This window comes from Aplidium turbinatum, chromosome 3 (assembly GCF_918807975.1).
Source record: "Aplidium turbinatum chromosome 3, kaAplTurb1.1, whole genome shotgun sequence".
Taxonomy (NCBI): Eukaryota; Metazoa; Chordata; class Ascidiacea; order Aplousobranchia; family Polyclinidae; genus Aplidium; species Aplidium turbinatum.
This window is the reverse complement of record NC_137474.1, coordinates 3,556,386-3,580,716: the sequence shown is the minus strand read 5'-3', so window position 1 is coordinate 3,580,716 and position 24,331 is coordinate 3,556,386. Positions and strand designations below refer to the sequence as shown.

The window sequence follows — 24,331 nt, the reverse complement described above, 5'->3', positions numbered from 1 at the left end:
TCTTAACCTGGCTAGTGAATGTAGATCACGGTAGTTTGCAAGTAATCCTATCTCTCAGCGCACCGTTAAACTGGCGCTGCCCAGACAGCAAAACCCATCAGTTTTGCATTGATTCAACGTCTGCATACGTTGACGATGACTGGTTTGGATACCAAGTGTATAAATTTCTCTAAACCCACTTCCTCAGTGCTAAATGCGAAGCAGGAACAGATTTACTGTCATTTTTATGAGGTCTTTGGTGTGACCCGATGGGGTATCGAAACCACATCTACCGACTCTGAGGCAGGCACTCGAACCACTGCGCCACTGAGGCAGTGACTTTCTTTATTATTTGTTCAAGTTCAAGATAAAAGACCAAGCAGAGGATCAATTCGTCAATATACTGTATATACACATTTTTGTAGCCAGAAATAGGATCAACAGACCTAGGCTGGGGGTACGCAAATGGACAAAGCTGCAAAAAAGTTAATTTAATGGAAGGTACACATATTAATGCATAAAAATGTGGAAGTTATTTATGACCAAATACAGTCAAATACATTTTGACCTTTGTAAATTGGAAGACCTTTCTAAACTACCTGGAAACACTAATCCTTATAAGAAAACCTACAATCTTTCCAGCTTTAAAATGACATGCCTCATGATTCTGTTGAAAAAAACAAATCTGTTTAAACCAGAAATGAGTCAAAAGGTTTTTCTTTCGAAGTGTTATAGGCCCTTTTTTCAGTCATAACTCGTGTACATGTTTTGTAGAAATCAGCATCATACCGTGCGGAAGTGCTGGTCTTTTCACTTATTGAAGCTACAGTGGTTTATCGTGTTTTTTTTGTAGCTTACGTGAGTTTAGGAATGCCACAAAAAGCGATCACAGCAGTATAAGGTCAGGCTAACGTGACATGAAGAAACTTAAATGCTTTGAGGCTGCAAAATTTTGTTTCAAAATTGCAAAACGGCAAAACATACAGCTTACCTTCCCATAAGAAATCTCTTAGTTCCCGAACTTTCCGCAGCAAATTTTTTGATTCTTCAGTGAGATTGACGATATGATTGATGAAGTAAAACACAAATCATATTTTAAACGTTTTGCATAGTTATATGCGTCATAGCTGAACCAGGAAGTTTAACATGTGAATGACGTCGTCATTACGTCATCCGCGTGGATTTAATAGGTTTTGAAAACTGTTACGACAAAGCAATTTAGGTTTTACGCAAACTACAAAAAGTTGTGTGTTTTTGAAGAGGCGGCTTAGCAACATATTTTTCTTATGTTGGATTTGTATTGTTTAGCTCAGTGTCTTTGGTTTCGAATGCTTTCAAGTGTTTGATACCTGTTGTCAGAAACATATTCTGAAAACAAAGATTCTAGTGGATACTTAGTGTTTGACGTCTAGTTATATTACGCAGACATGACAGTCAAAAATGTCAAAGCTATGAGCATTGTGCGTCGAAGTTATTGAAAAGCCAGGATAGGTTGTTGTGTAAGCGTTGAACTTGTCACAACAGTATCAATTATTGAAGCACGAAAATGGTCCGTAGTGAACCAAAACAACTTTCAGAGAACCTCACAGACTAGTCTGTCTTTTGAGTCAAGATTTAATAGTATTGAATGTATCTATTATTAAGAAATTTGATTGTTTTAAGTTGTGGAAACTAAGTGTCTTGTAGGTCGAACAGGACTTGCCAACTCTCCACAAAATCAGTCGGTTTTGACATTGATCAAGGGCCTGTAGGTTTTAGATCAATGTGAAATGGCTGAGTTGTGCTGAATAGGTAAAGACAATATCGGAAAGAAATATATGAACTTGTGCATCACTATTGTAATGTTTACTAGTAATTGGTTCTTGATGCTAACTACCGTAATATGTTTACAAGCTGTTTAAAAACGAGTAGAATGAATTATCATCAGTCTTCTTTCATTAATCCCTTGTTTACTTAAAGGATTTACGCGACCTTGGCTTACCCAATAATTTATCCCAATCATACATCCATCATCATCCCATCCTGTATTTTACTCATTTAACCCTTTGCCTACTTTCTATGGACAGTAATATACCCCCATCCTCTACTTTCAGATATAAATCTGTCCATTCCATCATAAAGATTATCTTTTTTTTTTTAATCCAAATCTTTGTTGACATGTAATTTTTTTATTGTTATGGTAAAAAATAATGTAAAATATCAAGGACACAAGTTTTGCCAGTAATTTATACATTATTTTAAAATTGTAGAATGGCATCTTGTAACCTTGTCCCAGGTTATTCCAAGTTTTGTGAGTTGTTATAAAAAAATATCCCCATGTTTTGAATTTATGATAATAGCAATGACTTCACAATGCGCGTGTCACGTGCTGAGAGCTGGTTGTATTTGCGTGCACACGTCTTCTATTGCACGAAATCTATTTGTTACCAATGTGAAGTTTACAGCTAAGACAGTGACGTAGTTCGAAAGACGATTAACAAGAAGTAGGCACTTTTAAGGCGTTCTTGTTTCCGCAATTGTTTTGCAATTTAGCTATTTTTTTTATGATGAAAATTAATACCAAAGTGCTGACCCTTTGATTTATTTTTGGAGAATTTCTTTCGCTAGAACTTGTCGTTGAAGCCAATTTCATGTTCAATTTCTTTCAATTACATGTTGTATTGCTACCTTTTTGTGAGAGGTTGGTTACAGGGTTCGTCTCTGTACCACAGACATATAAACCCAAGCAACAGCACCGGATTCAACAAATATTTGAATAAATATGGTGAATTTGTTAATGCTACTTGGCTTTATATATTACATTTTAATGTTAAGCCTGGATATTTGCTAAACGGTTTGAAGGTTCAATTTCTTCCCAGTTTTAAACCTTTCTTCAAGACCTTCCGCGTTTAGCGCACTTGCAAAGTTGCTTGGTAAAAAACGTGTTTGTTTTCGGTTACAAGTGAACAAATCAAAGATTTTTTGAAAATTGTTTTTGCGAATTAATTTCAAAGAAAAACTTGATGTTTTTTCCTGTTTATCTCTACAGCACAGCAAAAATTAAAACTGAAGTGATGTCTGATTAAAGTTTTGTTTATATTTTTAACCAATCGAGAACAATTGTTGCTTTTCTGCCAGATTTTGAAATCTTCTGTGATTCATAATGGGACTTTTTCAAAGCCACACGCAGTCGAATCATCTCACCCAGCAAAAGTTGACGTGTTTACATCGCTTCTACCTTGAAACGACGTGAAAAAGACAACTTTCCAGCTGGAAGAACATCTTTTGTCGCTTTTAATCCACTAGCTTCTTCAGACAAGGCTTCGTTGCCGTATTGTCGGTTGAGTTTGAAAATTCAGCTCCTTACGAACAAGTGAAGTTCAAATAGTTAAATTTTAGGAAGGTGTTTCGAGTCGATGTTTCAGCTTGTAAAACAAAACCCAGTGCGCTCTTTACGCTTTTACAACATTCCTTAATGTTAATTCATAAAGGAAGAGTTGGATATTGGTTTAAACAAAGCAAAATCTGCCCTTTTTACATTGATTGAGACGTCGAATCAATGCAAAAATAGCCAGATTTTGCTAGTTATGTTTTTCGCCTCCTGTGAGCAGTTCTTTTGTGTATTGAGGGTCAGGCGAAGATTATTATATTGTTTCTTTTGTTTGTAAAGGTTTGAGGCTTGTGACAAAACAAACACAGGCAGGTAACATGTTTGCTTTGAAAAGTCTTCAAGCTGTCCACTAGACAAGCAGGTAGCAGATAGGTTGTTGGTAAGAAAGTTGCTGGTAGCACTTGTGTTTGCAAAGTTTTAGCTCTAAAAATACGCAATGGCTAAATTAGAATAACAAGTGAAATGTTAAATTCTTTGTTTTAAATTGTGAATACTCCAGGTTGTGAAGCTACCACAAGTACCAAGCACTCGATTTATATTCCGACAATGTGGTTCTCCTACGAGTAACGTCGTTCAATAGTTTTGATTGTGCAGTAATTTTCAGCATCCAACTGGAGTCGTCGTATTTTATACAGTGAGACTTCCTAAGTAACGTTGACAGGAAGGTCCATGGGATATATTTGGACTCAAGCCCCTGGGTAATTTTAGGAGCCCGGGTTTCTCAGTGGTACCAGGCCCCTAAAATTATTTTCTCAATGGCCCTGTACTTCCGTATAATTTTTGTTGTGATGAACCTAAGAATGTTGCCCGACAAAGCACACGCCATGGAAATAATGACGCAGTTAGGTTGTTGTCGTAACTGAACTAACCACATAATGTTTATGGTGTGAGATGAAGTTGTTGTGCACTAAGATGTCTTGCAAGGCTTAACTCTACTTCCAACATTGCCAGCAAAATGGTGAATGCTGTTCAGCATATCAACATTCTTATTCTATTTTAGTGTCAGCCGCATGTCAGAGCTTGTGTGACTTTATTATGAATGGGGCATCCTGGAAGTTTAAATAACAGAAATGTCAGCTTAAGCGTACAGGGCGTTAGAATTTAGATTCTTTCAGAGTATCAGGCAGTAAATGTCGCAAAGTCAAAAACTGAGCTGCTGTTGTGTATGGTCGATTTGAAAACTTCGAACTTATATTTATGTTTAGCAACGAGTTGTGGTAAAACTAACGTTGAATTTACGTATTGCCTTTTTGTGAGGTTGTGTGACTGTTCGTTTCCATTTGCAGCTTTACTGTTCGACCCTTGACCCTTAAACTTTGTCCTTTAGTCCCGATCCTGAAAGTGGATATTACTCGCCCAGCAATCAGGCTTTTACTGTGATTTGGTCGTCACCTAATCGTCGTTCACTGAGAAGTTCAATCAGCCAATCAAAACAGCGGACTGCATCACGTCATCAAAGAATCTGCAGTGTTCCTGATTGTGAAAATCAAGTTGCTTTCTATAATGACCCTAAACATCCTCTGTTGAAGAACACAGATTTTTCCACGGCACCCGGACGCCACTGTTCTGCCCGCTTACGTTCGCGCAGGTCCGCTGTGTCTTCTGTCGCGTCAGGCGACAGCTTCTCATTGAATGATTCCTTGTCGAATGACGACGCGTTTTTCACCGATCAAAACGGAATGCCAATGAAAAAGAACACTTTTAAGATAGCTGCCAGATTCATTGGATTCGCATCAGTTCTTCAAAAAGCGTCACTTCAAAAAGCCGAGGCAGAACGCGCAGCCGCAGCAGCTGTTCTGGCGACTTACATAACGAACCCTATCAGGTACTGGTGTAAATCAATGTGAGCTTTTGTGTAATTAAATCTGAATTCAAGCTGTATTTGCAGTCACAAAGAAATGAATGTCTTGAAAAACCAATTGCTGCAGTTGCAAGGCAGCTTTAAGATATTTCCATGTTCAAAGTATTAACTACAAAATGTATTTTTTTTTTATTTTACAAACCGTTAGGCTGCATTAATTATTCTGTCATCTTCAGCACAAAGCAAACATATTTGATATCAAGTTTTGACTTGCCTAGGCTTGGGTGGCCTTAGTTATAAAACCATTAATAAATTATGCACTGAATGCTGATAACCAAGTATGTTCTCGTGCAAAATCAATGTCAGTTTTATGCATAGCTAGTGCATGAACGTGGATGGTTTATTGCAGTATACTCAGTGAGGCTAACACGCGATAAATCACGTCAAATTGTCTTTTGAAGCACTTGCTGGTTGTTTTTGTTTCATACAGACTATAGACGAAAACAATGATGATTGCAGTTTTAATTGAACTAACTACAGTGTTATCACGTCACAGTATTCATTGTTGTGACTGTGAGCCTTGCGCTGTACAAGCAAAACAGTTTTGAACTTCCTTCATGACAAAAATGCTGTCTTGTCATCTGCCGCAAGATGTTGATAGAGAGACAACATTTGCTAAGTTCCATCAGTCATTGAATAGGCTGTCTGCGCTTGATAAAATAACATGTAGACCCGGAAAAGAAGGCGTTTCTGTTTTTTTTCCCACTTTGTGTTGCCCCTGTTGCCTGAAAATATTTATACAAAGTTTTTATCAAATAGTTACTTATCACCTTTCATAGAAAGTTTCTTATAAGCATTGGTTATTAAGTCTAACTGAATATAGAAGTTGTTTACAAGATCGTTTCTTCCAGTTTAGAACTATTGTGTGAGTGTGACCCAAACGTGATTTTGCACTTTTTAACTTGTCACATTTAAGCTACTATGCCTGACTGGATCATAAAGCTACATCAAAATTGCTGATCAGAAGTCTATCAAATAAATTGGTTTTCCAAGATCTAAACTCAACACTTTGTTCTTCAGAAAAGAAGAAAATGGTGGAATTCTTTGCGAATCCTGTTCTGATGACAGTGGGAAGTTTGCAAATGAAGCTAGCAAGGTGAACAGTTATTTAAAAAAAAAATGTGGGGGTGCTTCCTGCGGTGAGGCTCAGTAGCAGCGTTTCCGATGTTGTTTCTTCAAATAATTTCAACTCTGCTGAAAGATGACGACATTGTGAAGTCATTGAACGCAGCACGCGATCATAATGACGCCATAATTGCCACAGCTTTCTGCTTCTCAAACCTGTTGCTGTGATTTGCATGAAAATCTTTCTTTAGCTTTTAATTTTGCTGTTGTGATTAGTAGATTTTTTTAAATATTACATTAAACAAAAAGCATGTTTCTAACTGATGTGTTTCTTTAATATAGGCTGATGATTTGTTTGCCATGTTGGAAAAAATGCAGGTGAGATAACATGGCTCCTTTAACACGTTTAAATGTTAGGAATTAGGTTTAAATTTCCTGACCACAAAATTTCAGTCCAGCTTTAAACAACTCAGTAATTTAGTATGTAGCTTTTGTATTAATCTGCTAATTTGCTGTAGCCGATAGATTAATGTTGCGGAAGTCACTTTACGTAGCACATTTACAAAATAGCAGACTTTGTTTAAATAAAAGGTAATGGGGTAGCCAATGTCACATATTAGAGAACAATTACAAGCCTAATTAATTCGCTGCTAGAAAAGGAGACCGATCACGAATTCAAAGGATACAGTGCTCGACAAAGTTCAAGTATTATTTAGACTTTGTTGTGCATTTACCTTGGACACACAACTTTGTTCTGCTGCTTCGTAATTTTAACACTCTATAAAAATCACATGCACGAGTTACACGAATTAGCCCAATCAGTGTTAATCAACCAAGAGCGAAATAACTTTGTTAAGTTTTCCATTTTTCGGGAAGTGTAGCATCAATTGTAGCTCTATTGCTTTGTGGTGATCTTTCTTTCTAGGACGGCGGTGTATTTAACTCTCAGAATGATGTCAGGTTTTTGCTGTATCTACATGTAACATGTACATACACAAATGTATATATATATTCATATATACATTAATTTCTGCGGTTCTAATCAGCTTTTATTTTTTTCAAAATAAAAAATAACACGTATCTTGCCACAAAAAGTTTATGCTTTATTTTTCTATGGATCAAAAGTTATATATCACCATTCACCACTCTCCATTGGCAGTGGCGTTGTTAAAGTAACAAGGAGTCCTTATTTATTAAGTCTTTTTCGCTGGCCAAAGTTAGGATTGCAGGTTCAGAACTCCGTCCAGAAACCATTAGTCTTGCCATAAAACAAATGAATATAACATAAATGAGTTAGTAAGATGTCAATTAAATTATCAACCTCCTCTGGTGCACATAAGATGATTTTTTCATGTCACACAGCGACAACAAAACTTTTAAAACAAAAGACTTTCAAAATTTAATTATAGCTTAGCCATTTTGCTGTAGAGTTTTCCGCTTCTTAGCATGCAACGCGTTTGAAGGAGAAAAGATAGAAAACCAAGCCAAAAAGAACTTGTGTATATTTTGAACATTATACTGTATTGTGAAGAACAAGCGCTGTCTACACAAACAAAAACTCTTAATTAGTGATATCGTTTCATTAAACAAAAGCCTGCAGCATTGCTGAGTGGTGAGAGTCCTGGAACGACGTTCAAAAGGGCGCCAGTTCGACACCGCTCAAGAGCATGCGGTTGTGTCTTTGGCAAGACACTTCAAGGCATACCTGAAGGTGGTCACGGACACGAAGATTGGCTTTCTTGCCTTCTCGTCCATTTAATCTAAATCTTCAATCTCCGGACGTAAGCCTGGATGCAATAAACAAACAAACAAAAGACTTATAGGGAAATGTGAGGCTTACAAAGTGATTTGCTGCTATTAAACTTGTCGTTATTTTCGTTGTGCAATACACGTTGACTTTTAGTGATCTTATTTGACAGTCAATCGCAATTTGTAATTTCGACGCCACTTCTGTAAAGCAAACTCGTTCAACTGATACAGTATTACTGCACCGATTTAAATCTCCAACGTTCATCGTAATTTGAAGAAAAACCGCAACTCTTCAATACGTCACACTTCTCAGGCGTGGGAGGTTAATATACACGTTGTACCGTGTATGGTAGTTGACGTAATAATAGAAAAGCACTCCAAACAAACGGAAGTGGAACCTGTTTCCATATGCTAGACTTTCCACACAATGGTTTTCTTGTTTGTTCACAAGTTATGCGAAGAGTTATTGTCAGGAAGTCCCTGTTGTTGCCATGCTTTGTTGCTATCTAGCTGTCGTTTCAGGTGCAATTTTTTGCTATCTAGTTGTAAAAATTGCACATTTTTACAAGTAATGTAGCGCGAGAAAGTTTTAGTCAGTGTTGCCATATTGCTACGAGACATTCACTTGGTGCATATAGAAAGCAAAATGCGTGCTCTATCATGTGCTGTTGAAGTGCCAGCAGTGCAGATGTGTGACTAGTTTCTGTATGTAACAATAGCCCCTTTCATGACAGCATATGGCTTTTCAAACGAATATAATAGTTTTGTTTGTCAAACCAGATGGCTCACCTTAAGTTTTTAAAACGTAAGCTACATAATCATCGATCATCTGATAAACACGGTATTTTGTGGTGACTTTACGTCGTTCAACATCAAAAGTTTGCAAAATGTCAGTTTTGTCTATCAGAAGGTTTAAAAACTCGGGAAAGTATAGCTTTCAGTCAGAGGTGAGGGTGTTTTTGTTCTCAAAGTTTCAAGAGCCCCAATTTGTGTACTTTATGTAGTGTATAAATAATTAAGGGATTCCCAGCTGGCCCAATGCCTTCCAGTTCCATTTGTAGATTGCTTGAATTGTGTACAGTTTGTTAATACATCACTGCCACATTGTGCAGGGTGGTGATGTGGTGCAGTAGGCGTCACCTTAATACACCTTGGCTGAAACTGTTGTATTGTAAAGCTTTGATCAATATCTTTAAGAGCAACGCATATCTTTGAGATGGATATAGTCTACAAAAACACACTTTATCATAAGCACAAAAACGATGATACAAAATTACTAATTTATGAACTTTTAAACTGCTTTGTTTTATTTGAAATCTATTTCGGGCGAGTGGGATATAGAGAAGTGACTGTTTTACAGCTTTACAATTTCAACTTACAACAAAAATTGCATCTGTTCTGCAGTGTAGTAATATTTTTTCAATGTCTTCACTGCGAAATTGACTAAATAGCTAAATGTAAATAGAGTCTGCTATTTATACATTGCTTCGACATTGTTTTTTAATGTATGATACTTTCACGATATGTTGTGGTATGTTACATGATTTGTTATTTTTATTTGTGTATCCATACTTTCATTAAAGAAGTGATTGTGGCTTTTTGATTACTAATATTTTATTAACCTCAGAGGCTTGCTTCCAGCTTACCAGTAACAGAAAGCTAAAATTAAAACTGGCCACTCGCTTGGGAAGAACGATTTTCTTGAGTTATATGCAAAAATTACATTTTTTTATTTTTGAAGGGGACGCGCATGGATGAACAAAGGTGCTCTTTTCATCTTGCTAGCATTCCTTGCCAAGATAACCAGGTACTTGGCGGACTTTGATTCATTTTGTCCACGAGAAAGAACTGAAAAAATTGTCAAACTTTCAACAAACATTTCGAAAAGCTTTTACAAACACAATCACCAATTGCTGGATTCTTTGTGTGTTTTTGGCATTTTTCTTTAAAGCTTTCATGCTGTGTTTGACGATTGCCTCAGTCCAATTGCTACATGCATCTCAAAACGTATTTTAAGTATACAAAATAATAATGAAGACCTTAAAGAGTGAAAAGTGTAAATTCCTTGCGGTACTTTTTCAACTGGATGACTTGTTTATCATATTTGTGATAAATCTGAATTTAGCGAATCAAAATTGCTCACTTTGTGTTCCCACTATCCCCACTTTTGTGTCGTGCTTTTTTCAACCTTTCAATAAATGGCGATTTAAACAACAGATTTAACAAAAGCCTAACTGTTGCTTTGCTTGACTTTAACTTTGCTGTGCACTTTTTGCGTTACAAATTATCTCGTATACGTTTTGAAACAAAATTTAACGTTTGAAACGCAATATTGCTATTTTTTTTCTACAAAACCTGTTTTCCATTCATTTTGCGCCGTGGGCTGCTTGGTTGAGTGGTGTATGTGGGCGACACTCGAAAGGACGTCGGTTCGACGCCCATTGAGGCTATAAGGCTGTGTCTTCACATGGCAATCAATGACATGGTGCAGGTCGACATCAAAATTTCTTCCCTTGACTTTCAGCTCACAAAATCTCAAATCTGAATAGTTTAGTATATGATTGCACTGTATCATGATTGGATTAAACAAATGACAAGAAATATACTTAATTTCCTACTTTGAAACATCCTCAACATTTTTTGTGACACACCATGAGTCAAGCAAAACGACAGGCGGCATTGGTGGAATTATTTCCTTTTCAACTACAAGATTTGTGGCAATGAGGCACATCTTTAAGAATAATTAAATCAACTGCAAAAAGCTGATGTTGTTTGGTGAAAAACTTTACATTTGTTAAAATGTTTAAAGTGTTTATCTCTGATTTCGTAGCAAAACTTCTTTTAAATTGTTACATACTGATCTTAATTATTTTGACTAACATATTTTGTGTACTGTATAGCATAACATGCGCTAACAGTTGTGTTGATTGGATTAATTTTATTTTATCGCCTAAACATCAGAATTTAAAGTTTTTAGAATATACTTGATGTATTCCATACAAAAGAGATCTTTTTTAACAATCTACCTCTTCAATATAAAGAAGTAAAAGCAGCTTCAGTTGTTTAAATAATTTTTATTACATTACGATGAAAGGTTTTGAAGGTTAATTAAAGCTTTGTTTTACAGCCCTCTCAACCCGCAGCACTGTATCCTTCCATCAACGAAGTATTGCGTAAAGGTCCCCCTTATGCCCAAGTGATCCCCCCTAGTCAAGGTGGGTACTGGGCGCAAGGTTTTCACACGGACTCCCCTCACATAGCCACTGAGCCGTCCCAACTGGTTGCAAATGAATCGCCAATCCATTGTCGTCTGCAAAGAGATGACGTCATAACCGCTTATAGGGAACATTTTCTCGGAAAAGTAAGTTTACGTTTTTCTATAGAAGTAGGCAACAGTAGAATTTTCCATAATCTTTACCATAAAATGGTAATTTTTTCTCGGGAAGCATCGCCCACATGGGGTGGCGAAAGAATAGGCCCTCAGTCCCATTAACCCATACAACAATGGTCTTTCAGGTTTGTTAAAGTGGTCACCCATAAGGTTAGGTATTTCACTTTATACATGATTAACAAAGGCCTATTTAAGGACAGCTAAAATAAACTGTATTAGAGATTGCAGTTCTTACGCAAGCAAAGCAAGGACTGTCGAATAATGGCTACGCTGTGCATGCAGAGCGATTTTGAAAAATGCATTTTTGTGAGTCTCAGCATTAAATTGAATTGAGTAGTCCAAGATTGTCTGAAGCTTATTTTTCCCACACAGTTGTATATTTCATGTAACAGGAAATAAAATTGCTCACTTTCTTTGTGTGTGACACAATGACTTACGTCACTGAATGAAAAACGTCACAATTCCAGGAACACGTCAATTTGTACGGGTTCGATGAAACCAATGAAACAATTGGGTCTCTGGTAATGTCGATAAAATACGAACCTTCACTTGAGAAAGGAAGCCTTGGGCAACACAGAGTTTTATTAAGGTTTGCTACTTTTATTTTTTATTTTTTTTTTTTGTTGTTGATACAACTATGTTGTTTTTGCAAGCTATAATTAGTATTATTGTAAACAGAATTACACAAGTCGTTGAAGATGTGCAGTAACTGTTGATTATTCTCGTTTTTTTTTTCACATAAATTTTCTCAAATGTTACAAAGTTGTGAAATCGACTCATGACGTATGTACCTCTAGATGTCGCCACGCCTCGTGGACTAAGTGCTTCCCTGTAACCCCCGAAAGTGGAGGTCCCGTACAATGGGCTAAAGCTCTTTGTAAAAATATCAATGTAGAAAGGTATGTATTGCGTTTTAAATCAAATCAATTTCAGTTGATAGCGTGAGATCAGATTTTTACTGTGCGTTCAGAAGTTCGTTATTTATTGAAAACAGTTCTAGTGGTTGAGAACACCACATGTTGAGACGAAGACTGATACACGGAGCATTCATAAAAAAACTCAGTGTATGTCCAGAGAGCAAATCAATCGTTTTTTACATTCATTCGACGTCTGCAGACATTGAATCAATGAAAAAACGGTTGATTTGCTGTCGGGGTTGTGTGATGGGTAGAATACGCTTCGTTTTCTGAATAACTTAACAACTCCCATTTATTTTTACTTGTGTCATGGCAAACGTTCCTTGTAAAGCCGCGAATTAAAACTAATTTACCAATATACAAGGAAGTATGGGCTATTGAGCATGAAACAATATTATTGGCTGGTATTTGGCCGCACCCCCGTTGTTTTCTTTATTCATGCACGGAAGGTCGCCCACTGCTGTCCTAGGTTGCTACCACTCAACAGTAATTGTCATCAAGTCTCAATGAACAGGAAATTCTAAACTGGTCATTTCATTATAAACACTAAACGTTGTCAACCTTGCTTGGGAACGGTTGGTCTCATTGTCTTGCTGTATAAGCTAGATTCATCGGTGACAATGAAGTGATACAGTAGTCATTTGTGACGTAAACGTACTTGAATGAACATTCTTCATTGTATATTTGATGTTGGCAAGTTCAGTGTCAAAAATAGGACACACAGAAACAGTTAAACGAACAATTTAACCATTTATTCATCAGATTTGAGCCTATAGCTTGTCCCAACGTGTGGCAATCCATTCTTCAATTTGACGAACACTCTCTAAACTCATTCTATAAATTCGGAGTCGTTTATCAAAAAAAGAAGCAATGCAAGGAAGAGGAAGTCTTCAGCAATTGTGATGAAAGTCCCGCATTCAGGGAGTTCCTTGACTTCCTGGGTGACAGCGTTAACCTACAAGTAAGAAATATTACGTATACCGCTGTAAATGTCTACCTATGGTTGTCTTAGGGTTAGCTGAACAGACACAAAGACGATATGTTTTTGTTTGCTTACTTTAAATGTCTTCTTCAAAGGTCTTGTATGCCGTTGTTGAACAAAGAGACTTTCTGTATCTTCTGAGCGGTGTAACACCTTACAATAAAGACTTAACAAGGCTAGAAGAAATGTTATGACATGAAAAGATGTTTTATTCCAATTATTGAATACTTGAGTTTTGGGGACATAATGTACAAAAGTAACGCTGAAACAATGTAACTATTTTTTTTAAAAACTTATCTTTTCATCTAGGGGTTCAGCGGTTTCCGTGGAGGTCTTGACGTCACTAATGGGCATACTGGAGAAACCTCTATTCACGGAAAGTTCCAGAACAAAGAAGTAATGTTTCATGTCTCCACCATGCTGCCCTATGTTGAAGGAGACAGACAACAGGTACATGTCGAATTTTATGGAAGATCAGCGTATTAGGATTAAACTTTGTACCTTGTACCGTAAAAATAATTCAACGGGATTTGTGAACAGCCAAATACTGATATGTACAATGAAATACTGAAGTTGTTAACCTTTGAGATTTAAAATGAGTGCCGGTAATGTAAACAAAAAGATTGACCTTTGTTCGTGCTGCAGACGTGTGAAAGTTAAATCATATTTAACTTGCTGTAACGGTAACCTGTGATAAACAAAAACTGGGATAACCGGACTGGTATATTTGTTGTGGTTAAAAAGTACTGTGTAAATTTAATTTTGAAAATACAAAATGTTAAAAAAAAAATAGGTACGGTAGAAAATAATTCTTAATTTTAACGATTTGATTTGTACCGGTACACTATACAAGCATGAAATGAATCTCTTATACTGCACTCTTTACCACAACAGCTCCAACGGAAAAGACACATTGGAAATGACATAGTCGCCATAGTCTTCCAGGAGGAAAACACCCCATTTGTTCCAAACATGATTACCTCGCACTTCCTGCACGCTTACATCGTCATTCAACCCATTAATCCTGGCACTGACGCATGTAAATACAAGGTAATTTGTGTTTTTACATTGTGTACTTGCAGTGGCCTAAAATTGACAAGACGTGTTCAGTTTAGACTATTATTCGGCATACCATTTTGTGCATACTATCAAAAGATTAGATTAACAAGGTTTAATACTAATAGAATGTAGAAGTAGATTCTATTTGAATAAGAACCTTCTGATAATCTCAATAAGGGTGAAACAGCCTGTTAATGTTTTTAGTGAATGATAACTGCATTTTATGTAATGCTCTAATACCGTAGAAACGGTAAAATTTTTATATACAACTGGTTGAGAAATTTTGTGCCTTTTTATCAAAGGTGTCGGTGACGTGCCGTGAAGATGTGCCAGAGTTCGAACCTACTCTACCGGAACCAGCAGTGTTCAAGAAGGACGACGCTTTTAGAGAGTGGTTGTATTGTAAGCTGATGAACGCCGAGTGGTCTTGTTACAAGTCTGAACAATTCGCCAAGCTTCAGTACAGGACGAGGTAAGATGTCAAATTATTCCTTTAATTTATTGAAGAATCGTTACAATAGATTTAAGACCTGCTGTTGCTACATTGTAAATGCATTATGCATAGACACCTTTTGTTTTCTGTACCCATTTTTTGTCGAATCCAGGCTTGAAGATTTAAACTAAGTATGCGGGAAGACAAGGGAGCCAATCTTCATGTACACTTTCAGGCATGCCTTTAGATGTCTTGCCAAAGGCACAGTCGCTTGCTCTGCGGTGTCGAACCAGGGCTGCCACCACTCGGCTATGCAACCAATTACGTTGCATGCATTGAAAAGTCATCTTTTACAAGACAAAAAGATTTACAAGCTCGATACAGACCAAGAAAAATTATATTTTCATTTGAAGACTTTATAATAGAGATTGAGATGAAGCGTTTGTAGGTGCTCCTACATTGACACAAAATTGGAGGCTAATTTCTCTGCTTTGCAGGTCTATGTTGCTTGATCAGCTTCATGACGAAATACAACGCGGCAGTGAGCTCATTTTGGGCATGACGTCACAATCCGGTGGTGACAACATCAGCACAACGTCAGGTTCATCAGACACAGTAAAGGATTCAGGAAGTGGATTCTTTGAGGCTTTCAAGGTGAGTTGATGAAGCAATCCACGTTCAGAGCGTCATAAACAAAAGTATTATAGCATCACACTGACGTTTGTTTAAAAACAAAAAAGCATCTAAATGAAGTGAAGCAAGAGTCACCAATGTTTACGATTATAAAAGATTTATGATGTTCAGAAACTGACAAGGCCTTCGAAACCAGTGGATGATCAGAATGGCAGCCCTGACATGACCAAAAAGTTTCAACATCAGGATTCGAAAACAAGTCTGGTACGTGTGATATTGTTTCATTTGAGTGATAAAAATGCCTATTCTTTCACTGGAAGCATTCAATTGTTTAGCAAGCAGAAGCATCAAGTTTGCAATTTCGATGATTGTACGCTACTTGTATCACAAGTACTGCATGACCACGGTGCTAATGCGCCTAGTGATAGCCGAGTACTTTCGATTATCAGACGCTCTATGTCTTATCAAGACAATTAGTAACATGTTAATTTTAGTGTACATCTTATCTTCGACTACCGGCCATGAACATGTTTGAGCCTACTTGCATTAACCGATGACTTTATATTCTTGTAACGTCATTATGATGTCATTGCAGGACGGGAGACGTAAAAAGATTGAAAGAAGTTCAACTTTTGATAGCCAGGATGGAAAAAGGTGAGATTAGCTTTGACAATGTGGCGATTGTTTGCGAAACTAACTGCAGAAAAACCTATTTCATACATGATGTTACTTGCTGTGTTTTCGCCAGTTTGTCACAATCGAGTCACAAAATAAAATTTCTTGCAATTTAGCATGAAAATACAATTTGAGAGCCCTATCTCATCACAACTTTCATAACTACTACACCATCCAACAAAGTGCTAATTTGTTACAGGCAATGATATCTCTTGGGTTACTTCAACCTACATTTTTATTCCACAGCACATTCTCGTCCAATCAAAATAGTCATGACAGCGGTCACGTGTCCGACTTGAACCTTGACCGGAAATCGAATCAAGGCAGTGTGACGTCACTGAACGATTCTCCAAAGAAATTAAGGTTGGTATTTTCTGCTTCCATCTGTTGCGTCATAATGCCCTGCATTGTTTGTCATTCGATTTCCCTGTCGTTACAGCGGAATAACACAGCTTGGGGGGTTATCGTTTGAGCCTTTGAGAATCTTTTACTTTACCAGATTTCCTACAGTTTCTCAGACTACTAGAAAGCAACTACTGCAGTTGTTGGACGTAACGTCCAACAAATGTTACGTAACGTCCAACAAACGTTACGTTACGTCCAACAAACGTAGCCTTCCAATACATTTAGCCTCCAAAGTATGATATTGTTGTTGATGATATAGTTCGCCGTTTATTCTTCAGTGCCACATTCACAGTAAGGCGCCACTCTCTGTTAGTGTACAGTTGACAAACCCGACGCCCGTCTCAGTAGCGGCAGACCGATGAGACAAACCGGGGCGTCAGGGATGCAGGCACGGAGAGGTGACGCTTAGACGGCGTTTGTCATACTAAGCTTCCGATACGCACATGTAGGGCATGAGCCACTGATGCAGACAGTGTTTATGTGACCCATTTCTTCCATGTCCAATCGTTATCGACACATGTTGCTTTTAGAGCAAGTCCTTAGTGCAGCAATGGTCCACAACCGACTCGGTAGCAAGATAGAGAAAGTGTCCATGTCACGAACCGTTTAAAAATGCCACAAACTTTTATTCCAGTTTATCTCTCAACATTGACAAAAATGGTGCCAGCAGCAGGTCTATAGAACTGTGCTGATAGCAAGGTGTATATGCGATATGAAAACACGTATTGTTCTTATCACCTATGTTAGGTATCACAAATATAACAATTTCTTTTTTTCAGAAATCTTCATTCGAATTCACCCTGCCAATCATGTGGAAGTTTTACTAGTTTGGATTCGGACACCGGATTAGTAAGTTTTATAAAATCTTCAATATTTAATAAAAAGACATGAACTTTCTGTAGTTAAGTGTAGCCATGGGTAAAGATGTAGCCTGCACATTCATAATCTGTTTGTGTCATAGAAAATAGCAAAAGTGTGCCAAATCATGCCGTTTACACACGTTACAACACAACGGCTGGGACTGTAGATTAAGGTGATGTAAGTAGTTAAATTAAGAGGCACTTTTAATGTTTCTGTTAGTAAATTATGGCACCTCAAACAACCATTTTATCGGCATACCTTCATCAGATCGTGTACTGATCTGACTTAATCTCGTAAAGACGTGAACTGATAAAGTGGTTGTCTAGGACTTTATGAAGTTTTATGCAAGTTGGACTTGCAGATCGCAAGTAAAATGTTTGTGAAAAGCGTACCGGGCTCATGTCAAATAAAGAAAAAAAGACCGAACAATCCAAAATAAGACCACACTCGCGCACAGGTCACCAACAAACTTCATTTTTTTCAGTTTACACAAAACTAAACTGTTATGATTTACCAAAGCTTGTGCTCAAGAAATTAAATTTTTAATTTTGGTGTGATATCTACATCACTTTTTGTACAGATTTAGGCCTTAAATACCCGACCCAGTCTCCGCAATCCTGATATAAACAATGAAAAGATACTGAGATTATGTTCTATTGTAACTAACCCGTAAAATATTTAGTTCTTACTTTGTTTTTAGGAAAGTATCGCTTCGTCTTCTCGCACTGATTCATGGCCCCGCCCCAACAACAAGCTGTCGAGGTCAATTTTCAAGAGTAACAGCGCCACCGAGCGGCGGTTAGTGAACGGAAGTGACGTCAACGGCTTAGGTGATCTGAAAGCGGAAATGGAAAAACTCAAAATTGAGAAAAAGGAGTGGGAAACCCAAAAACAGGAGTTAATGGTTAGTTTGTTGTTTAGCACAGTAGGCTATGTTACCTCACAATAGAAGGCAGGGTTAGGCGGTAAAAATAACTTTCTTAAAACGTGTCAGAAAATTCTTTTTTTTTTTGAAGAGTTTTAAATAGTAGTATACGTAAAGATTTTTAAGGTGTTCTATAAATCTTTAATTATGAAGCAAGCACTGATTTTAAGTTTGAGTTCTCAAAACATTTCTTTTTCTTTGCAGAATTTGCGAAACGAAGTAAAAAAATACCGAGAAAAGGAACATCGAAAAATAAACGACATCAACTCTAACCCAACCCTGGTTCGAAATCTAGGGAGCACTTTACCCACGACAGAAGAGCACTTTATATAGAAGAAAAATGAAATGTGTCTCTTGAAAAGTCTAGAGTGCTGTCAAGGTCGACCTGTGGCTTTGGGGTTGGCTGTCCACTGGTCTTCCTTTTGGTTGCTTCACAGGGGTGCTTGCGTAATTGTGACGTCATCGACTGACGTATGTCGGCTTGATACCACTGCCAATTTCAAAGACTTGACAAAAGTATATGCGTCAAATCATTATTAAAATCACTGACAATACCAACCGAGTCGTTGCGTTTTTAACTTAATGAATTTTTTTTCTGTATTCTATAGACTGTGATTTTTGTCTTTCAACCGTTTCAGCATCACATGACAACAAACAGGTGAATGTTTGTATCAGGCAGCTGCTCTCTGAGGATGTAAGATTGTTTCTATTCTACGTCGTCGTAACGATATAAACATTGTAGCGTTGCTCACCCAATTATGGAGGTTACACAAATATACCCAAAAAGCAAAAATTCTTTAGATGACGGATTTTGCTGTTTGGGTATTGGTCTCACAAAATCCTTGCTGAAAATGTGAATCCTCGTATTCTTGTCATTTTCTAGGTAGCTTTTTTGCACGTCATTCTAATCAACAACTTGGTCGTTTAAACGTTTTATAACGAACCAAAATGACGAGTTTATTTCTAGACCGTTTCATTTTTTTCAGTTGTGCGTTTTTCTTGGTCGATTTCTACGTTTTGTATTGCGCCCTATTCAATGTACTGTATTGGCCAAATGAGGTCATCTCAAACAGCAAAATTCGTCATTTTTACATTGATTCAACGTCTACAGACGTTGAATCAATGAAAAAAATGATGGATTTTGTTGTCTGGGTTATTCTGCTGCTTAACTGCGTTTCATGTAGTTAGGAATTTTTTTTATATAAATTATGTTACTTTCTATTATGACAATAAAGTATTGTGAAGGAGTTTGTTCTTTATGAGAAATAGCAAGACAAGTTAGGTCTTCATCATCAGCAGTCATGCAGTAGAACGGGCAACGTTGCACAACGGCCTGCACTAAAAAGCGGTAAACTCGAGTCGAGAATACGGCATGACCCATTAACCGTTTCTTAGCTTAAATCATAAGTCAATGAATTACGGCCTGCACATGCGGCGCAGAAGAACAAACTGCTGACCATGTTGTTCTTGAATGTCTCATTTACAAGGCGCTAAATGGAATGCATGGCATAGCAAAACTGAACAAAGCTACACTCCCCTGGCTTTCCATCACCTGCCCTGAAATATAAACAATCTTGCCGCACACGAAAGAAGTAGATTCAATGAATATACGTTTAGGTGCTTTTACAACCAGGTCACGGCTTGTACTGCATACTTACGTCCAGCAATGCAAATAATAATATTAAAATATCACTTACAAAGAACACAAACTTGTCATGGTTGGGTTAGGTTAACAAAAAGGCGACACCAGTTACTGTAGAATACCAAAGAAATCCAACCCCCAAAAAAACCGCATTAAATGTTTTATGGTAAGACTGTCACGTCGACCATAAGTCTAGGATTGTGACCACTAAAAATTCATTATCCCAAAGCAAAAGTTGAAAGAGTATTGAGAATATTTATCTTTGGAAGCGTAATCATTTTACATATTTATATAAAAATAACACTTGCCCAGTTAAATCTGAGTTTCAGTTTGGCTTCTGCTGTACAATGAAGAGAATACACGGTGCTAACGCTTAGGCTATTTACTCCAGAGGCAAACTCAGCACGGCCTGCAAATTTGCTGCAACAATAAAATTCTCCGAAGACGCTATTTCCACATTATATTGTAGGTGTAATTACCTCTTTATGAAAAATCTATTGTAGTGTTGAAGAATAAAGATTTTTTGCAGTACAAAATTGAGTAAACAAGGTCACAGATATCATTGGACATCTGCCGTAATTTAAGTTTCTTGTTGATTGATAACATTTAAAGTCTTTTTTCTAGTTTCAAAATTTTCGTGCGATAATTTTTGTTTGGAAGTTGAATTTCATTTTCCATGTTTGTTTGATTTACAGCAACATGGTCCTATATTTTTGCTATGATAGACCTGTAGTCACTACCTGACCTAGCCCCCTGAAGAAATCAGTTGTGTCTGACTGACAAAACGACGGAATAAAAAAGATTATCAACTTATACATCTTGTCAAAGTACAGCTTAGTTTGCACCAGAAGAACGAATCATGTTATTTAACAAAGTTGTTTGTTGTCGTAAAGATGATGTTTGTACACTGTAGAGCCACAAGAGTCTAATGTGAGTCACACTAATGATCTCGCTGGTCCAGTGGCGTAGCGAGGGGGCGGCGGGGGCGGACCGCTCCGGGCGGCACTTTCAGACTACGATTTTTGAATTTGATTATAACACAGGCCAACAAAAGAAAAAAAAAATTTAAAGGCACGACATGTTAGAATCATTTCAGGGTATTTCGAGGCCCCTGATTCCGAAAATGCAATTGTTTTTTTCGAATTGGCTCTATAGTTTTTGAGATACAGCAAAAACATTTTTTTCCCAATTTTGAGACCCTATAGATTTGACGTCGTGTCGTTTATTATGTAGACAAAACTGAAAGTAATCCCAGGCACATTTCTCAGTTGTATAAACGCTATTTGGAACCAATCACGTTGATTACAACCCAAGCAAACAGCTATTTAACATTTACTGGCCCAGTAACAATCAAAATACGACGTGAAGCAAGCCTGAGGAGGCAAGATGTAGAATATAGGCTACCTGTATAACTTGTGTTTTGCGTTAATATAGTTGTTGACTTCAACAGTATCAGACTTACTAACTAAGCTACTAAGTACAAACAAAATGCATACATTGTTTTGCTTAACAAACTAGACAAATAAGCAAAACAAAGCTATCGATGAACAAACGCAACTCTTTATTATGATTGGCCTACTGAGCAACACCCATCATTGTACGAAGGCCATTTATATAATTACAGAATACAAAGTTATGTTATTCAGTAAAGTAGCTGCTTAGAATTTTATCCTTGTTACGGAAGAACGTAATCTTGGCCTCGGAGTCAAGAATGCCACGTTGATCGAGATGAGAAGCCAAGATTCCAGCTGCCACTTTTGATAACTAAATCTCTAACTACAATAGGTGGTAGAAATGGTTTTGAGAAAAACCTTGACCTTGCTCCAAAACATTGCTGAAGGTATTGAAGTTACTCTCGGTCATGTCCGTTTTACTATTGTTTCAAGCAAATCACCACTTGAAACAAGAGAGGGCAAAAAGAAACCATAAATGGCAACGTCCATGCAATGCCCGCCTTGCACACTCCATGTAAACATGATGTTCCAACTTCCTTTGTGACGACTTCATTCGAACATGTTCACCGTACAGAAGTATCAATAAGGTGATTCCACGGCTCTCTTTACGCCATGACACTCTGAACTTCTTCTCCGCCTTGAGCCCAGAAACGGGTTTGAGTGCAATGTTTGCATACTTTAGGAGGAACCCAGGACTTATCTTGATCAACCAGTTTCATGTCAAAGTAATAATAATAATCCATCGCAGAATGCGTTGCTCCTCAGCGCTTTACAAAGCAGACAGTGTCAATGCAGCCGTATCTATAGAGGACAGCATCCTACTTCGTCAAAGGAATATTTTATTAGCCTATGCCATTTATTAGCCCATAGATAAAAAAAAACTTCTTGGAGCAAAAACTTAGCCTTAGCAAAGGCTTAGAATAAAATTTCATTCGTACAAGTATCCATTTCAGTAGGCCTGCCTTTTCAATATAAAGCTGCATTGACAAACACATGACTTTCGAGCTATTTTTCTTGTGAGGTACTGATTCACAACTGTTTTCATTGAATATTCACAGTTCATTTCAACCCTTGCTTGCTTGCTTGCGTTTTGAAGTTTCGTACAACATCAACCAATTGAACTAGACAAGTGCAATTATGACATCACAAGGGTAAGCAGGGCTAAAAATAAGTAATGTGCCAATTCAAAGCTTTTTAGTAACGATTTCAAAAAATTTTTCATTGTCGAATATCTCGAAAACTAGAGCCAATTCGAAAAAACTAAGTGCATTTTCGGAATCAGGGGCCGTGAAATACTCTAAAATGACTCTCATCTTTTGTTCCAAAATTTTTTTGTCGGCCTGTGTAATCTGATAAAAAAACGCATTTCATTTTCACATGCTTTTTCTTGAAGGGGCGGCAAAATCTGAATCCGCCCGTTCCCTAGCTACGCCACTGCGTTGGTCGCCGGTTTTCCATCCCTAATTTATAGCAATAAGTGACAGTAGGTTGAAGAAGAGCTAACGCGCAATGACAATAACTACTGTTCACGAAAACGCGTAAATCAATATTTTGTAAGCTCTGTTTTAACTACCACTTAACTCAGTATAAAGATGTTAAAAACATGTTATATGCTAAATTTCCAGGGAGCCATGTATGTGACTTAAAATGAAACTTTTTTTACTTTTTACAATAGTGACGTACACGAGCATGTAATAACCCAGAATATTTTGCAATAGACAAATCACAGCACGAAAGCAGTCGGAGAAAATACCAATAATCTAAACGACGCCAACAAATTTTTACGCATTGTGAAGGAGTTTAGCTTAAGCCACAGGTGTACGTTCAAGAATTACTGAAATTGTATATGCTTGACTTCATATTATGGGGGAAAGTGACCATAGTTGTGCAGGATCCATGGTTGTGTGTGTGCCATTTCATGCATGGTTGATCAAGCATGACACCTCCTGTGATGCCTCTAAGTCTAAGTAATGTGCTCACTGCTCATCTCTCATAGGTAACAGATTTCTAGTACGTTCTCTTTGTAAGTTGTTGCTGTAAATGTCAGTTTGTTGCATTTTTCCCTGGTTTTTGAAATATCAGATAAGTTGTCATTTTTAGTAGATGTTGATTCTCTAGGAAAGTGAGCTTATTTGTGATCAGTAAAGGTGCATAGAGCCAGTAGCGCACCCAGAAAAAAATTTAGGGGGGGCTAATTAAGAAATGTCGCCCGAGTGATTTGCGACAATAGTGACAGTAACAATAGGCCAATGCCCAGCTCTTTGATTAATATTTAAAGGCACTCACGGCCTACAACCCACCGGTAGCCGATACATCAGGATTCGTTCTCTCAATCAGATTAGAAGTTGGCCTCATTAGAAAAGAGCTCCATGCTACTAGCACCATCAGCTTCCTCATCCCTACGTCCACTCTCGCAATCTTCTATAGATCTCGACGTTTTCGTCAGGTATGACAAAATAGAATTAGATTTCCGTTTGCCAACACAAATAAATGCGAAAACAACAACTAGCACGAAATCAGTTTGAAACAAAACACTAATTTTGTAAACAGTAAATTTGATGTGGACGTTTTTCCTATTTACAAACATCCAAAGTAGTTCGTATTTTCAATTAAAGTCCCAGACGCCTTTATCTCTCAAATGTCGTAGGCCTATACAGTTTTTCATGTCTGTGTGATTCGGCATTGACGTACGCAGGGAATGGGATGAAATGGAATGAAAGATGGAATGGAAGACAGTTTTTGGGATGGAAGATGGACAATGTCAAGGATGGAAAGGAATGGAAGATCTTGATGATGGGATGGAAGACAATCTTCCATCATTCCATCCCAATTCCATCATTAACTTTCTAACGCTTTATCAAGACATGAAAAATATTACGTTGCTTGCTGAAGTAATTCGATTTTCGGTTCGTATTAAATCCATGATTAAA

At 37.4% G+C, this 24,331-nt stretch overlaps 1 protein-coding gene and 1 long non-coding RNA gene across 10 annotated transcripts in view; one reads left to right on the top strand and one right to left on the bottom strand.

The window, feature by feature from the left end:
• LOC145767580 (rap1 GTPase-activating protein 1-like) overlaps positions 1–19,552 on the top strand; it is a 96,704-nt gene extending 77,152 nt beyond the window's left edge. For 5 of the 8 annotated variants that reach the window (XM_082579427.1, XM_082579432.1, XM_082579435.1 and 2 more), the window contains 17 exons: positions 6,231–6,306; positions 6,618–6,653; positions 9,766–9,831; positions 11,152–11,385; positions 11,883–12,004; positions 12,213–12,314; positions 13,095–13,293; positions 13,624–13,764; positions 14,209–14,364; positions 14,676–14,845; positions 15,304–15,460; positions 15,611–15,703; positions 16,035–16,093; positions 16,361–16,477; positions 17,299–17,368; positions 18,081–18,284; positions 18,510–19,552. In XM_082579427.1, the coding sequence (XP_082435553.1) occupies positions 6,231–6,306; positions 6,618–6,653; positions 9,766–9,831; positions 11,152–11,385; positions 11,883–12,004; positions 12,213–12,314; positions 13,095–13,293; positions 13,624–13,764; positions 14,209–14,364; positions 14,676–14,845; positions 15,304–15,460; positions 15,611–15,703; positions 16,035–16,093; positions 16,361–16,477; positions 17,299–17,368; positions 18,081–18,284; positions 18,510–18,638 (2,131 nt within the window). In that variant the 3' untranslated portion in view covers positions 18,639–19,552. Of the gene's footprint in view, positions 1–6,230; positions 6,307–6,617; positions 6,654–8,518; positions 8,547–9,765; positions 9,832–11,151; positions 11,386–11,882; positions 12,005–12,212; positions 12,315–13,094; positions 13,294–13,623; positions 13,765–14,208; positions 14,365–14,675; positions 14,846–15,303; positions 15,461–15,610; positions 15,704–16,034; positions 16,094–16,360; positions 16,478–17,298; positions 17,369–18,080; positions 18,285–18,509 lie in introns of those variants that run through there. The other 3 variants (XM_082579429.1, XM_082579434.1, XM_082579431.1) reach the window with 3 other exon arrangements.
• The window catches only part of LOC145767581 (uncharacterized), a 39,448-nt gene continuing 20,694 nt past the window's right edge, over positions 5,578–24,331 (bottom strand). The window contains exons 2-3 of one of the 2 annotated variants that reach the window (XR_014288811.1): positions 18,070–18,215; positions 5,578–5,935 (exon numbers count right to left, since the gene is read on the bottom strand). This is a non-coding gene — a long non-coding RNA (uncharacterized LOC145767581). Of the gene's footprint in view, positions 5,936–13,415; positions 13,740–18,069; positions 18,216–24,331 lie in introns of those variants that run through there. The other variant, XR_014288812.1, reaches the window with a different exon arrangement.